General features: G+C 42.9%; 1 protein-coding gene across 3 annotated transcripts in view; it reads right to left on the bottom strand.

Annotated features, from left to right (window-relative positions):
* The window catches only part of SULF2 (sulfatase 2), a 248,480-nt gene that overhangs the window by 12,900 nt on the left and 217,935 nt on the right, over positions 1–17,645 (bottom strand). For all 3 annotated transcript variants that reach the window (XM_073309507.1, XM_073309506.1, XM_073309505.1), the window contains 9 exons: positions 17,137–17,380; positions 14,507–14,603; positions 12,994–13,088; positions 8,821–8,880; positions 6,947–7,116; positions 4,597–4,739; positions 3,637–3,760; positions 1,202–1,232; positions 865–921 (listed from right to left, as the gene is read on the bottom strand). In XM_073309507.1, the coding sequence (XP_073165608.1) occupies positions 865–921; positions 1,202–1,232; positions 3,637–3,760; positions 4,597–4,739; positions 6,947–7,116; positions 8,821–8,880; positions 12,994–13,088; positions 14,507–14,603; positions 17,137–17,380 (1,021 nt within the window). The remainder of the gene's footprint in view (positions 1–864; positions 922–1,201; positions 1,233–3,636; positions 3,761–4,596; positions 4,740–6,946; positions 7,117–8,820; positions 8,881–12,993; positions 13,089–14,506; positions 14,604–17,136; positions 17,381–17,645) is intronic.

The following is a 17,645-nucleotide window of genomic DNA, read 5'->3' as shown; positions in this document are numbered from 1 at the left end:
TCATGTGGTTGACAGGCTTGCCCAGGGCCAGTCTGAGTTTATGGCTTAGAGAGTGAGCGAGCTGCTGAGACTTAATTTAGACAAGACTGAGATTATGCTAGTACCAGGGGAAAAAAATCTGATCCTTCAACTGAGAGAATTAGCCTGTCTTCATATGCTTATGTTTGCAATTCTGCTATCCTTGGCTGCTTCTGGATGCCCAGAAGGCAGCTGTGACTAAGGGATTTTAGGTATCTGTGTTTGGCAAAAAGGTTGCAGTCCTTCATCTGGGATTCAGAGTTTAGAGCTGTGAACCGCATCTGTGTCACCTCAAGACTGAAAAACTGCATGTGGTTTATGGGGCTGCAAACTGAAACTATTCAGAAACATGCTGGTACAGAATAGGGCTGCCCTCTTGGTCAGTGGCATTTCTTACTGGGAGTGTGTTACATTTGTGCTCTGCAGTGCCTTCTAATTTCTTTCTAAATGTAATTTACGGTGCTTGCTTTAACCTTTTAAATGGTTTGGGTGCTAGGCTCGTCATAGAGCACCTTTCTCTTAGTGCAAATATTGAGTTAGTTCCCTAGGTTAACTGAAAGGAGGCAGAAGTCTGAAGATTTTTGGTGAAAGTTGTGTACCTTCATTTCAAGTGCGCATAGTAGAAAATAATGTTGCTAGTTTGAATGTTTAACCTCCTTCACTGCAGCTATTTTAGAATAACCCTAAATTGAACACAATGCTGACTTAAACTAACAGAACCATACTACTATCTTTAAGAGTGAGGATCCCCTATTTGAAAACAGTGAGAATAGATGCTGCATGCAAAAAGGAGAGAGAAAAATAAACGTTAAGCTAAAGCTTTTCATGAACTAACTCCCAACTCACAGCGACTTGGAAGATGAAGGTCTCTTCATTTCTGGCCACCTTCGACGCTGAAACTGCCTAATTATCAAGCAGCAAAAGGAGAAAAAGAGTTAACCATCACCAAGAAAACCACCGGCACTATGGTCTGAAAGATGGGAAACTATTTTAGCTTGAATCTGAATGACAGGAAATAGAACATGCTCTGCCCGTGAATAAATAGGAATACTACAGAAATTCAAATTAACAGGGCTGGAGGGAGAGTTTGCATTAAAGGTATCCCTGACAGACAGGTAAGTCCCTCCTCTGCTTTCCCAACCCCAGATTCCTCATTGCTTAGTGTGTCCTGATAAAAATGTACCTGAACTGCTCGTAGCTTCCATCTTTAAGCCCTAAATAAGAAAAAAAAAAAGAGTTATCAACTGATGCCTGCAAAAGAATAAGGTATTGGGTAATGCACAATGCAAAAAATTGTGATGTCTCAGAACCTTCTACCTACTAACCCAGTGGTTCTCAAACTTTTATACGGGTGACCCTTTCACACAGAGTGCAACCCCCTCCCTTATAAATTAAAACCACAATTTTTTATATTTAACACTATTATAAATGCTGAAGGCAAAGCGGGATTCGGCAGTGGTGGTTGACAGCTCGCAAGCCCCAGTTTGAGAACCCCGTGCTAACCTTAATTCACAAGCCATTTTTGGGGTTATGTAACAAAGTTCAAATTAGGTAGTGTGTACTCTGATCTGTTATCATTATCCAGAATCAAAGCATTTTCTACTTTACATCAACACAGAACTAGAGTTTGCAGCACCGTGGTAATTCACAGGCAGGTTCATTTAAATAAATGTAGTAGAAATATCAATTAATTAAATACACAATCAGTATAGAAGCCCCTATGCTATTTTTAATCCCCCACACCAGGAGAGTGGGATGAAGTTTAGGATAAACACATTTTCAGTTATGGTACTGCTGGTACGTGGCAGAAATATTTTGAAAAAGTGTCAATATTAGGTTTCAAATGTATACCTCAGTGCAGTGACTGGGCAGTTGAAACTTTTCACAACTACTACTGCAGCAGACTCCGATAATGCTTTGGTTAACACTTGTTTAACAATCATGGGTGTAAAAGCCTACCACTAATGAAATAATTTTCCTATTATATAATGAAATTTGTTTTCTCTGAGGTGTAAAAACCCTTTCCTTCTCAACTGCTGAGATTTCACTAGCTTACTCATATAATAGCTTGAGTGCATTCTAGAGGGAACAAGACCTGAATTTTTTATTGAAAAACACAAGCAGGAATTAAACACACTTGTCTTTTATATATATTTATATATATATATAATTTTTTTTTTAATTTGAAATGCAGTTGTGGGGAACGCTGAGTTTTCTCAGTAAATCAGACAATGTAAGCAATAGAAGGTGATGAAGATAATGGTCATCTAGAATAAGACAAGTCATCTCAGTAGCAACAATACAAGATTGCTAATCCAGGGAAGTGGGTGAATTGAAATGGGTACAGAAGCTTTTGCTACCAGCACTATGGTGGGGATAAAACCATTAACAGATGGCTGCTTATTGCTTTCCAGTTCTTAATCAGTTTTGTGCATATCATTATCTGGCTCTCATGCTCATTGTAGCAAAAGAGGGGGCAAAGTCTGAATGACACAGGAGACTGCACTTTCCTTTTCCTCTCTAGCAGGGCACTCCTGGGGTGGACCTTTTCTTCTGATAACTAATAGACAAAAGTCTCCAGTACTATCAGTCTAGAACTCTTCACCACATTTTAAAAACTCCCACTAGGATAAATGGCTCTCCAATCTATTGTGTCCTGTTATAACAGCTGGCTAGGAAACCAACTTCCAGTTCCTCAAAATTTTTGGCGTTTTTGGAAAGTTCGCCATACTGATTTAGGATGAATACTCAAAATTTCCCAAAACTGGAAATCCGCAATATTTCATTTTAGACACACTAGGAACACTCCCTAAATGAAATGTGCTCCCCAGGTTGCTTGGGAGCCCTAGGTCCCTAAGATAGTGTCATCCCTACAAACAAGCTGCCAGGAAGTTTGGGAGCACATCCTCACTACAGCTCCCAGGTATCTGGCAACTCAGCAGCTTGGAAGTCCTGTCTCCCAGGCACTTGGCTCCATGGTAGCCCACCTGGCAGACTGCCACAGAGCCTGAGAGCCTGTAGATTTTAATTAATCAACATTTTCCAGTGGAAAAATATTTTGTTGGAAAATTTCCAGCTAGTTTTCTCTGTGGTACCAGAGCATGTGCTGTGGGGGTTGGGAACAACTGTTTGTTTCTTTTAAAGATTGTATAGGTAAAAGGGGAATAAAGTAATACAAGACTTACACTGAGGATCCTAAACACACATGGGATATTATACATTTCTACAAGACAGTTCAACTCGTGAGATCTTTAGCTTCTTTAAGTTTAGTATTGTACTCTTCTACTGTTTTGCTCAGTTTTCCCCTCAAATATCTACTACTTAATATGTTAGGAAAGTAAACAAAACAGCTTTACATTTGCTCAGTACACTAACTCGATGTCTATGAAATTCACAGAAATGGATAGTTCTTTAAACGCTGTAAGTACAGCAAATTGAGACACAATCCAATGCATGCAACCATGAACCTAAAGAGAGTCCACAATTAACAGGATATTAACTTTTTGGGCGACTAGTCATAATATTAGAAATCCATTTGCAATTGTGTAAAATTAGTACTGGTATACTGGAACCCCTTTTCACTTGGGGATTTGGAGAATGTAAGTAGAAGACTCTTACCCAGATCCATGTTCCTAGTTCTTGGGTTGCACTGTTTATATCCTTTGCAGCTTCTTAATTCCATGAGTTGGATGTGCAGTTGGTTGAGAATGTCTCTATCTAGTGTGTTCACTGCATTAATCAACTAAGGATAAATAAAGGTTCTTGTTAACAACGGATGGGTTGTTGGTGTTCTTAAAAAAGTTGAGAGAGCTTCACACAAAGAACACACATGATTTGTTTCCAAAAGTAAACAAACCAAGGAAAAGCTGCTCAGGTCAAATGAAGTAGCTCTTGTTTTATACCAGCACTGCTTCAGCCGTGCAATCCTAGAACGTATAAGCTGCACTTTGCAACGACGTGGCTCAACTTGGGCTTCCTGGCACCCAGCTCCACACAATCAATTATAGCCATTCTCTCTACAAACAGATATTTAAATACAGAAGAGAGGTTCAAAACCAGGGTAAACTGTACGGGTGGAAGTCATGGCTTAAGGCAGTTCAATGTATCTATGGTAGGGGTTGGCACTAGTGGTGCTTACACCAGGGTGAGACAAAGGACTCAGACATAAGACGAAGCTTTTCATCCCTATTTCTGATCTGTGACCAGATGTGAGAGAATGTCGTCAGTGCAGAGCCAGCTCTAGTCCCTTAAGGCAGGAAGAAGGCACCCCCCTCCCCTACTTTTACTTGCCCCAGAAAACAATTGTCTGCTTCAATGCCACTTGCACTTTTAACCAGGAAAGTGCAATATTTTTCTTGAACAAAGACTGCCTTGCTATGATGTGAATTATTAGCTCCTAATCAAGTCACTGCCTTATATCACTGTTTTAGTGTATACCAGGAGACTTCTTTCAAATGTGCATTGTTTGATGAAAAGCTACTTATTTAGCAATTCAAAAGAAGTAATTTCATATTGAAAGGGGAAAAGAGTTTACTAGTCTGTTTTTAGTATTTCCATTTCTGCTCTCTGTTCAGGTACCTGATATGGGTCAGTGTTGAGATCAAAATACTCCAGGAAGCCAGTAGCAAACTCACAAAACAGGAAGTTGTGTGTCTCATTGATTGTCCTCATACACCAGTATGTGTTGTTGTTGGCACTGGTACAGGCACAGAAAGGACCCACTGCAAATGAAAGGTTGAGATACTTAAAACCATAAGAAGCATTCAGCCAGTGTTAGGCATGCATTTCACTATTCTCATAAACTTTAAGGTCAGAATGGACTATCATGATCATCTAGTCTGACCTCCTGCATATTGCAGGCCACAGACCCTCACCCACCCACTCCTGTAACAGACCCCATAACCTTGTAGTTACTGAAATCCTCAAATCATGTTTTAAAGACTTCAAGTTACAGATAATCCATTATTTATTCTAGTTCAAACCAGCTGTGCCCCATGCTACAGAGGAAGGTGAAAAACTCCAGGGCCTCTGCCAATCTGACCCAGGGGAAAATTCCACCAACCCCAAATATGGTGATCAGTTAGATCCTGAACATTTTGGTGAGACCCAACAGCAAGACACCTGGGAAAGAATTCACTGTAGTAACTCAGAGCCCTCCCCATCTAGTGTCCCATCTCCAGGCATTGGACATATTTGCTATCAGTTATGGACAGGCCACATGGCATTGTAGGCAATCTCATCATACCATCCCTTCCATAAACTTATCAAGCTTAGTCTTGAAACCAGTTAGATATTTTGCCCCCACTGCTCTCCCTGGGAGGCTGTTCTAGAACTTCACTCCTCCAACGGTTAGAAACCTTTACCTGATTTCAAACCTAAACTTGGTCAGTTTATATCTATTTGTTCTATTGGAGCTTATTGTAAATAACTCCTCTCCATCCCTGGTGTTTATCCCTTGGATGTATTTATAGAAAGCACCCATATCTCCCCTCAGCCTTCATTTGGTTAGGCTATGCAAGCCAAGCTCTCCTCTTGTAAAGTAGGTTCTCCATTCCTTTGATCATCCTAGTAGCCCTTCTCTGTACCTGTTCCAGTTTGAATTCACCTTTCTTAACATGGGACTGCACACAGTATTCCAGATTTAATCTCACCAGTGCCTTGTATAATGGTAATAACACTTCCCTATCCCTACTGAAAATACCTGATGCATCCTAGTATTGCATTAGGCTTTCTCAAAACTGGATCATATTGGTGGCTCATAGTCCTCGACCAGGTCTTTCTCCTTCTCTGTGCTCCAGCTTATAGCAAAATTCTATGGCAGCTTGGTGAGACACTATTCTAAATTGTGTGTTCAGGTAGCATTCCTTCTGCCTCACTTCAGGAATATTGTTGCCCTATGCAAAAATTAGGCAGAGGGCACAGCTAGCAATCTGAAACTTGTGCACATGCTCTGTTCTATTCTGTCCTGCCTTTTCCACCTGTAGAATGTGAATGTTCCCAGACAGCTTCTCTATGTTCCCTGCCATACTATAGTTCTTGAGAGGGGCCCTTCTGTTCGCCAAGAAGAGGATCTTCTTATAGAGGGCAGTGTCAATGAGAGCTGGGTGTATAATTTTTTTTTTTTTAATTCATTGACAACTGAAAAAATCTGGAATTTTTTTTTCCTGAGTGAAATGAAAAACCAAAAATACCCCTCATTTTGGCTGAAATGAAATGGGTTGTTTTGGCTTTCAGTGGTTTTTATCCCCCCCCTTTTTTTCACACTTTTGTTTTGAAGTTAAATCTAGCTAAATTTCAAAACTAAATGTCTCTTTGAAATGAAAAAGCATTGACTTTTTTGCAGCTGAAACTATTTCCTGAGTTCAGCTTGAATTTGCAGCTTCAGTCAATCAAACTGCATTTTTGGCAAATGTGCTATTTGCAATAATTAAAATGAAATAAATAATTGGCCCACCTATATTCTCACCTCTCCCCCAACCGTGGAAATGAGCAAATCCCCATGTGCCAGGCCACTACAAACTGGCCAGTTTCCTAAGGATTAGTTATTCATGTAAGGCAAATACTTAAAGAACACCAAATTCTATTTGAGGTTCGTATGCGAAAGTGGACCCATTATCTGAAAACCTTGGTAAAAAACACCCATTTGATTTAAACAGATTATTTTTAGCCTCCACTTTTAACTCCCTTTTCAGAAAAAGGTGGTGTTCTTTTCCCCATCCTGTTGGATTGGTAATACCAACCATAAATGCATTGCTGTATATTATGAGGAAATTCCTGACACCTTGGTCAATACACCATATACTATAAAGTGCTGTCTACAGGACTGATGCTAACAATGAGGGAGCAGGGCATTGCCTGGTGGACAGAATCCTGTCCCAGGCAGTGACCTGCACCTTCCTGGTTATTGCTCAGTCACTGGGATCCTTACATGTCCACAAGGGGGCAGTCTGCCAGTGCTGGTTGTCATGGGTGAAGCAGGTCAGGCCAGGCATGCTGCATGTATCATTGTTTTTTATTCTCTTCAGCAGTTTGCGCAGCTTCTTCTTTCGCCTCTGTTCTCTAAGCAGCCACAGCTTGTCCTTTTCCTGCAGGGCTTTCCTACAGCCAAGAGACAAGAAAAGTTAGGACAATGCACCCAACTCTTAAATAAAAAAAAAAGGGGGGGAGGCGGTGTGGACTTAAAAGTCGCTTACAAAATTGATGGGCTTTGCTTCATAAACTGGAAGGAAAATGAATCATTCATATTGTTAAAGAAACAGCCTTCCTTCCAAAAGGCCCTGCTGAGACAATACTTGGTAATTACAGCCCTGTTCTTGTTCAAAACAGTTGAGACATGATCTACTCATTCCTTATCACAGCTCAGGAAGTAGGTGGGTTCTATTACCCCATTTTCATAGAATCATAGAATACCAGGGTTGGAAGGGACCTCAGGAGGTCATCTAGGTCAACCCCCTGCTCAAAGCAGGACCAATCCCCAACTAAATCATCCCAGCCAGGGCTTTGTCAAGCCTGACCTTAAAAACCTCTAAGGAAGGAGATTCTACCACCTCCCTAGGTAATGCATTCCAGTGTTTCACCACCCTCCTAGTGAAAAAGTTTTTCCTAATATCCAACCTAAACCTCCCCTACTGCAACTTGAGACCATTACTCCTTGTTCTGTCATCTGCTACCACTGAGAACAGTCTAGATCCATCCTCTTTGGAACCCCCTTTCAGGTAGTTGAAAGCAGCTATCAAATCCCCCCTCATTCTTCTCTTCTGCAGACTAAACAATCCCAGTTCCCTCAGCCTCTCCTCATAAGTCATGTGTTCCAGTCCCCTAATCATTTTTGTTGCCCTCCGCTGGACGCTTTCCAATTTTTCCACATCCTTCTTGTAGTGTGGGGCCCAAAACTGGACACAGTACTCCAGATGAGGCCTCACAATGTCGAATAGAGGGGAACAATCACGTCCCTCGATCTGCTGGGGCAATGCCCCTACTTATACATCCCAAAATGCCATTGGCCTTCTTGGCAACAAGAGCACCCTGTTGACTCATATCCAGCTTTTCGTCCACTGTAAGCCCTAGGTCCTTTTCTGCAGAACTGCTGCCTAGCCACTCGGTCCCTAGTCTGTAATGGTGATTGGGATTCTTCCATCCTAAGTGCAGGACTCTGCACTTGTCCTTGCTGAACCTCATCAGATTTCTTTTGACCCACTCCTCTAATTTGTCAAGGTCCCCCTGTATCCTATCCCTACCCTCCAGCGTATCTACCTCTCCTCCCAGTTTAGTTTCATCTGCAAACTTGCTGAGGGTGCAATCCACACCATCCTCCAGATCATTTATGAAGTTATTGAACAAAACCGGCCCGAGGACCGACCCTTGGGGCACTCCACTTGATACCAGCTGCCAGCTAGACATGGAGCTATTGATCACTACCTGTTGAGCCCGACAATCTAGCCAACTTTCTATCCACCTTATAGTCCATTCATCTAGCCCATACTTCTTTAACTTGCTGGCAAGAATACTTCATTTTACTGAAGACGAAACAGCCAGTGAGGTTAATTGCCTGGCCTAAAGTCTCAGAGTCCTTTTTAGAGCGGGAATTAGATCTCAGAATCTGCTAGCTCCTAGTCCCATGCTTGATCCACTAGACCCCCACTCTCTTATTCACCGCCCTTTCTTTAGATGTAAAATGTTTTTTAAATATAGAAGAGATGCAGTATTGTTGTGTTTGACTACTTCTTGGCTAGTGTGTGTTCATCGAAGTTTAACCTGTGAGCATCTTGCATTTTTCTTCCAAAGAAGGAGGCCTGCACTTACTTGAAAGGATGGAGACTAGATCCTTTGTGCCTCAGTTTGCCCTTGTGTTTGGAATGGTAACTGGGAAAAAAACCACACATTCACAATCAAGAACATCAAAAGACAATTGCTTCTGTTTATACAGAATTTGCACACTGCATTCAAATAGAAAATGTCACCTCTTCTGCTGAGTTATTCACTATCAATACGCAACCTAGCTGGACTGGAATCTACCCTTCTAAGCATTTTTCTGCATTTTCTGCTGTCTCCACAAAATCATGGGAGGACAGGGACATCTTGTGGTGTGTTGCAACATGTATCTGCAAGTGATTTCAGATACTGCAGCTTCAACGTTACCTGTTCTGTGCATATGAGAGCCAAAATTATACATGTCAGCTAAAACAATTAGATTTCCACTTTTAGTACTTTCTTCATGTAAATTTTTATGAACTTATTTTGATAATAGGAGAGTTGCCAGATGCCTATAATCTTTCCTCCCTTGTAGTTAAAAATATATATATATATCAATATAAATGGACTGGTAGGTGCCTGCTGTATTGTTACGGACTAGCAGTGCCTGGGAAATAGATAAAAGGTAGCGTTGTAACAAACATTCTGGCTTCTACCAGTGTCTAATTTATTCTGGAGCTCTGTGTACTCAACTGGATTCTGGCAAGTGTGTGTTGGGTTTTAAACAAGTTAGTCTACTGTTTAGATCTCTTTTTGGAACTCCCTTTCCTGTGTTATAAAAAATTAGGGCTATTCAAGTTTTTGCAAGGTGATCTTTGTGATTTTTGCATACACAAATTACAAAATAAAACAATTTTTTAAAATGAATAAAAGCTCAGTTAATTGTAACACTATTGGCGATTGTCATGCCCTCCATTAGCAGCCTTGCAAATCAGAAGCTAATTTAAAAAGTTTTGCAATTTAATCTAAATAGTGTAGCAGACTGAATTCTGTCAGACTTGTGCAGGTTCTAATAGACTCTTCAACAGACAAATAAAAAAAGTAATGTAATTCAAATAAAATGTTAGAATATATCTTTGAGTGCCACAGAGCTTTAAAAAGGCTAATTGTCAACATAAGGTAACTATTACTATCAAATAACTAGTCTGATTCTGCAAGCTTACGTTTCACACACAAAGTATGTATCTAATTCTTAATCGATAAATTTTCTTATTGTAGAATTGTAGCTTTACATAATTGAAACTTTACTCATATGGGTAGTCCCATTGACTTCAGTGGGATCCCATATGCACTTGTGTAAATGCTTGCAGAGCAGAAGCGTGTGAACATTCTGCACATAAACAAGTTCATCCGTAAATGTTAAAAAGAAAATCTGTCCTTCACAGTAGTTTTTAAAATGTAACTCTTTGAAACCAGTGATTTTATAGGGCTATGTAAGCTTTCACGGGCTCATACTGTGTTTTGGAAAATATTACACATATAAGAGGGAGTGTTTGTACCGCTTAGAATTACATCACTATATATCAGATTACACACAAATCTCATTCTTCATTCAGCATTACATAGGTTCCTACTGTATGCCACACTTGTACGTACTATTTGGTGACACCAGGGAATATTAAACAACGGTGCTACATTTGTTGTATAGTTTCAGCTACAAGCCACTGCACGGCAGAGTCACCAGCTAACAAACGCTATGCAGACCGTGCACTTCACAGTTGTTAGCTAGCAGATAATGTGAACCCAGGGAGCTGAAGGGTGTATTCTGAACAGCTCATCCTGTAGAAGCAACTGAGAGAGGGGATGTGTCAAACCTGCCTATCTCTTCGGGCAGAGATGCCTGTTCATCATAATAGCAAGAACTCCCCCCCCCCCCCCCCGAAGGCCTCTATAGGGCACATCTCACAGTATTTTTTCTTTTAATAACCTTTGAAAAACCTTTTTTGAGCTACTTTAATTAATGGGAGGTGGGATTTCTGTCTGGTTTCTCTAAATATACAGGCCTGCTCCATCTGCTCTGTAGAGCACACACAATAACACCGCAGATCTATGGCTGATATTCCCATGGTGACACCTGGCTCATTGGCAAACTCAACAGTAGCCGTATTATCAGCTGTTTCTGGCACTCTTAAGTTGCTTTGCTGAGCAGCTTTCTTGAAAGCAAATTTTATTCAAGTACTTTAACAACTGATTTTACAAGATTCTCTGCTATGCTTGTTTGCCTGAAGCCCTCAGGAAGCTCTTAAATGCTCTCCCTATGCAAGGTGTGTGCTGCCTTACAATTCTTTTGGAAATTCTTGGGCACATTGAAAGCTAACTGTGCAGAGTCCCTGACGCACAATCAAGGTTTTGACATTGAACTACTGCACTTAGAATTCAGTTAGTAAGAAAAGTTTGGGTACGTTTAAACCAGCGCTGGCTATACAGCTACAGGTGCTCCTGACTAGCTGGAAAATGCCTGTTTCTTCCAGCTAGCAGCTGCTATATGAAAAGGAGGACTTGTGGCACCTTAGAGACTAACCCATTTATCTGAGCATGAGCTTTCATGAGCTACAGCTCACTTCATCAGATGCATACTGTGGAAAGTGTAGAAGATCTTTTTATACACACAAAGCATGAAAAAATACCTCCCCCCACCCCACTCTCCTGCTGGTAATAGCTTATCTAAAGTGATCACTCTCCTTACAATGTGTATGATAATCCAGGTGGGCCATTTCCAGCACAAACACTTTCCACAGAATGCATCCGATGAAGTGAGCTGTACCTCACGAAAGCTCATGCTCAAATAAATTGGTTAGTCTCTAAGGTGCCACAAGGACTCCTTTTCTTTTTGCGAATACAGACTAACATGGCTGTTACTCTGAAACCTGTCAGTTGCTGTATGTTTTACTGCTGGTGTCTGAGGAAATGGATTACGATGCCCATGATTAAACTGAAGGAGGAGCAATTTGCTCTCATCTGACCTTTGTATTATTCCATTTGTGCAGTATACTTATTGAAAGCAGAGAAAGTGACACTGCTTCCCTTTGGAAAAGCAAGTCTAAAGTAAGAACAATGTGCTTAATAAATCATCTCTGTTCTCAGATGACCCCACCACCACTGCATCTGAGCACAGAGTTATATCTGATCAGCTGGATTTGAACCCATGACGAAGGCTAAGATTTAATCATGGGTATTTTTAGTAAAAGTCATGGACAGGTCACGGGCAAGAAACAAAAAATCAGGGGCCCGTGACCTGTCCATGACTTATACTCTGATTGAATTGGGGTGGGGGGTGCCTGGGGGCCCACTGCTGCTCCCACCGCCCCTGCTGGGCAGGGAGGGAAACCCCAGGAGGCCAGCGGCTGCTCCAGCTGCCATGGGGTGGGGGCGGGGAGCCCATGGCCAGGCGTTGCTCAGCCGCCCCGGATCACTGTTGGGAGCCGCTGAGCTGTGGCTGCTCCCACCACCCACAGGGCTGCTGCTCAAGCGGTCCCCGGGGCCAGCCACATCAGCCGCTGCTCAGGCGGTCCCTAGGGCGGGCTGCCAGAGCAGTGACTGATGGGGCTGTCCAAGTGGCTGGCTTCAGAGCTGCTCCGGCAACAGCCAGTGTGGCTGTCCTCAGGGCAGCTGCTCGCGCAGCCCTGGGGTCAGCCACACCAGCCGCTGCAGAAGTCACGGAGGTCACACGAAGTCACAGAATCTGTGACAAACACGGAGCCTCACCCATGACCTTAGGTCACCAACACTAGACCACAGGGGCAGTTTAAAAGCTAGTTAGAAGCTTGACCTTGTCCATCATTTTAAATGGCATTAATTAGTCCTGAATTAATTCATGAGAAACAGAGATGCCTGAGTTCTGCTAGCTCTGCACTGTAAGAGAAGTGAGTTCTTACGAGCAGGACATCCCCAGTCGAACACTACAAGTGTTGGAGTAAAGGGACTGAAGGAGGCCAGAGACAAGACCTATCGCCTTGTAAAACAAGTCCCCACCTTTTGCTTTAGTGACCAGCTTTAAAATGTGCTTCCCTGAGCGTCACTTTGACTATCTCAGATTCATAACCATTCCTGTGTAACAGAAAGGTGAGAGGGAAGCCTCTGCTAAACTGGGCACTGGATTAAGAGCTCCTGTTAGCATCATCAGCATAAACTCTGGTAAAACAGATTCTTACCCTGCCTGCCAAGACTCATATCAGCCACCGTTGCATATTACAACTTGCTACTTTAATGTATGTGTGGAGATACCTTATCTTGTTACAGTCACACTCCTCTGGTCGCTTCTTCTTTAGATGACCTCTGACCTCCCTTAAGTTTTTTATTTTATTTTGCAGTGTTTCAATCTAACAACAAAAATCACAGAATGAATTGGTTGGGTTCCTATCTTCTCCCATCCATTCTAGTCCAATAAAAAATTTTCTTTCCCCACTCTTACCTTGCTCCTACCCCACGCAGACTGCAGTGGCTCCTCTGATGCACCTGTACATACTTTTCTAGGCTTCTGCCAAAGGATCAAAATTACTAAAACTACTCCCCCTGCTACAGCCCAGGAGCAAACCTTCTTCTGGCTGCCTAGGATGGAAACCTGAGCGTGGAGCTATAGGAAAGTCAGTCTTTCTATTCCCAAAATACCAGCCATGACCTACTTAGGGCAGGTCTTAACCACCATACTGAGCTCTAGTAGGGGAAAGATATGGCTATGTTCTGATTTGCATACAACTTCCTCCCATCATTCAGATTTGAAAAAGGCTGGATGTTACCTAGCAAAAGGAACAAGTCCAACTGAAGCCTTTTGGAGAGGTATGGCCCATTGTGAATTTGAAACAGGAACAGATTTCCCTCCTTTTAGGATTGCAAGAGGAAGTGACAGGTCTCCACCATTTTACATTACAATCATTTGAAACCTCTGGCTGCATGGAACACAGGACAGTGGTTAGTTTGATTGCGTTGGCATATGCATTTGTGGGAGAGGAGCGAAGTGCCAGACCATTATCTGCTTCTTTCCCTGTAATTGAAGGCAGTAACGTTGCTAGTATATTGGTACTGTTCGCTCTAGCTGGCAGTGCACATAAATGCTCAAGAGATGGGTCTAGGGCTCCCACCTTGGCTCTTTACATGGGGAGACAATGTAAACATATCATCCAGGATTGAGCAAAAGGTTACTACCCCACCACCACTAAATAGCAGCTGCATCATGACAGGCTGGCATACATGTGGTGGACCCAGAACTCAAGAGGAGTACACAAAGGATCCTGCCCTGTGACCCTATACAAGAAATAGAGGAGACAGGAGAGAGATGAGACGAGGCAATTTTCTTCTGCATTCCATATTGCACATGCTTGTTAAAAAACAGAGCTGGAACAAGACGATACTGAAGAAGCTTGACTTTAGCTTGCCCCTTAGTGTACTACCAAAGCTAATATGGTCTTCAGTATCTCCCATGGCCTGTGCAAGATTTGCAGTGTAAAAGCATTCCCAGATATGATTTGCTGAGTGATTACAAAAGCTCCTTTCCCTGTACTCTGCGATGTTTTTGGGTTTCAGCTTTTTCTCCCCAACATCTCCCTGTGCCCCAATGACTGGCTAAATATTCACTGGCCTGAATGCATGGGCCTGCAGGGAGACCTCATATGACAACTTCTCTTCCAAATCCCTCATCTCCACAAACCAAGGAAAAACTAATCCAATTCCCAAATGCAAAAGTTAAAAATAACAAAATAAAGCAGCATATTACACACATACAGCTGTCAAGATCACTAACCTCATGGTCAATATGAAGTTTATGGTCCTTCCAAGCCTGCAGTGACTTGTACAGATCTGTGTCACACTGAACAGTATCATTCTCCAGGATATAGCATCTGTCCACAGGAGAATAAAATTTTATTACAGAGGAGCCAGCATCAGAAACATCTGCTTTTGATAACTCTGAGGCCATCTCTACACTTACCGGGTTCGATGCTGCTGCAATTGATTCAGTGGGAGTCGATTTAGCAGGTCTAATGAAGAGCGCTCTCCCATGGACTCCGGTACTCCATTAGAATGAGAGGAGTAAGGTAAGTCAATGGGAGACATCTCCCATCAACACAGCGCAGTATAGACACTGCAGTAAATCCATCTAAGCTACGCAGACTCCAGCTACATTATTCATGCAGCAGGAGTAGCGTAACTTAGGTCGACTTACCGCGGTAGTGTAGACAAGGCCTGAGTTCTAAAGCCCCAAAAAGCAAATGATACCAATTCAACAACATTAAATAATCTACTGGGGGTGGGGGGGATTTGTTACAAATTTACCATGATAACATTCAGCCAATGTGAAAACTAACTGGAGGGTAATAAACAATCAATCACTTTGAATATCCTTGTAAGCAGGGCCGGCTCTATGTTTTTTGCTGCCCCACACAGCAAAAAAACACCTGCCGAATTGCCGCCGATGGCAAAACCCAAGTCAAAAGAGTCGCCGCCGAATTGCTGCTGCGGGAAACAATGAAGAGGAGCTGCCGCCAAATTGCCGCTGGGGCTGCTGCCGGAGTGTCGCCCCCTCAACAGCACCGCCCCAGGCACCAGCTTGCTTACCTGGTGCCTAGAGCCAGCCCTGCTTGTAAACTATCATATACTGGCTATTTCCTAATGCTGCTCTTAGACTGGGCTACACAGACTTCTAAGTTACTTATCAAGCATGTAGCATGTCGTTACATTACTTATCAAGCATGTAACGAATTCTAAAAGCTTCTCGGAAGCAGTAATCCGTTAACACTTAACTGAATGATCTATGAAAGAGACGAGAGATTCCCCAGAAAAACTGTCAGGCTTCAAAGAGAAGAAACGTTTACAGCTTTTACAACGGGATAAAATTCAAAAACACGTAAGTGACTTATGAGCCTAAGTCTCATTTTCAGGAGTGACTTAGGCTTCTAAGTCCCATTGACTTTTAATGAGATTTAGAATCCCAAGTCACTGTTAAAAATGGGATTTAGGCATTTTTGAAAATTTTACACTAGGAGCTTAGTAAATACCACAGATGGGTATTTTTGAAATGTCATTTGACAAAAAGCTGTGAACTCCCTGCCACAGCTTTCACAGGAAAGTCTGTGGATAAGGAAGCAGTAGGACTCCTCAGGAAGGTACATGTCTGCAGCAGTGTTTGCACAACCAGCAATTCGCGTGGACTTGGGAGCCACCTAATCAGGGAGCAGGATGAATACCCTTTGATTCAGGAGGCCACTCACACAGCACATTCTGACTCATGACCACAAAGATAGGGATCCTCAACCGCTCTACCTTCAATGGAGCCATGCCGCCTTACACCAGCGGAGGAGCTAGCCCTAGAAGCAGGAACTGAAGCGTGCTTACATGAGCTAATCAGTGAACAATTCAAAATAACGAACACACTGATAACGGATGTCTGTCTGAGGAAAGTTCATAAGAAGACCGTGACTAAGCTAATCAAACACAAATTTAGCTGCAAACAGCTCTAGAGTTTACACACACAGGAGCAGATTTCTTTCTTTCTTCCCAGCGGTGTTACGGTGTCTTCACAGCCCAGATAATTCCCTCTCCCCACCCTCCAAGGCTCCACCTCTCAATGCTTCTCTTCCCTCAGTCCAGCATTCACGTTCCCAAAATTGGCAAGAGGGAGGTGCGAAAGGCGGCTGCTTCCCCTAGAACTCCAATTGCGTTCTTGGAATAAGCAGTTACACTCAACTAGGGCCTTGCCCCAGTTACAGCCAACCCCCTTTCACAGACCAGGTGAATCACTATGAGTTCCACTGTACAGCTTATCCTGGTCTCAAATAAGGATGAGCATTCCTGGTGCAAACAGTAGTTGTGCTTGTTTACACTAGAGGTCTGAATTGGCTAATCACTGATGGGTGAAATGACGGCAAGTCTCCAGTGCAGACAAAGCTTAGAGCATGGGACAGCCCTCTGCAGCCACACACCATTCCCTGTGTGATGGCAAATCATCCACTGTGAAAAGCTAATGCTACTAAGGGTAAGGATGGGGACTTCAGAGAAGGGAGAAAGAGGGACTTAAATGTACCATCAGAATGGGATTTTCAAAAGGTGTAACTCAGCGCCCACTGAAATCAATGTGAGTTATACCACTGACTTCAATGGGAGCAAAGCTAGGCCAATGTTGAGAGTTTTGGAAAATTCTCACCTCCGAGCCCTCACTCTGCAGGGACACTGGCTGAACCCAGGCAGTTTTCCTCTCCTGCTCTTTCCCTCCTCCCCAAATAAACGGTTTCTGCAGCAGTTTCACTCTGCCAAGCTGGAAAGTCGGAGGCCAGGTGTCAGCATCCAAATTACTAGTTCACCAAAAGAAATGCACCCATTCTTTCTCAACCTGCCCATGGGTGACAAGGGCAAATGTCACACACTGTACGCACTCACCTGTGAGTCACTTTGATTAAATTAGGGGCCATATACTCTGCGATGCCGCCTGTGCCACTGTATTCTCCGATGTCCTTATCCTCCTCTGCTCCTGCAGCCTCCCCCTCTGTCTTGTGTCTTTTGGTGATATTCCTTGGTAAGACAGGATGGTAGCCATCTTCTAAGCCCAAATTATAAACCTCTCCATCCAGCTCAATGGACACAGAGCGAACAGAGCGATTCCGGACATAGTTTGGCTTGTATTCTGGAAGACAGGGAGAGAGAATGTGTGCTATAATCTGATCTTGCTTGAGCCAGGGTCCTTCCTCAGACACCAGCCAGACTGTGACATTTGGAATTAACTGGCCCATCTTCCAGGTTTGGTGTTTGCTGCAGCTGTCCTCAGAGCCGTTGTCTCACTCGCACTTTCCTGGGCAGACGGGTAACTGGGAGCAGGAGAGAGTGAGGGCAGATGGGCACAGAGAAGGCGGGGGGAGGAAGATCTGCAGTATGGTTTAGCGAGAACATAG

This window comes from Lepidochelys kempii, chromosome 13 (genome assembly GCF_965140265.1).
Source record: "Lepidochelys kempii isolate rLepKem1 chromosome 13, rLepKem1.hap2, whole genome shotgun sequence".
NCBI lineage: Eukaryota > Metazoa > Chordata > Testudines > Cheloniidae > Lepidochelys > Lepidochelys kempii.
The sequence above is the reverse complement of the archived record's forward strand: the minus strand, read 5'-3'. Positions and strand labels throughout refer to the sequence as shown.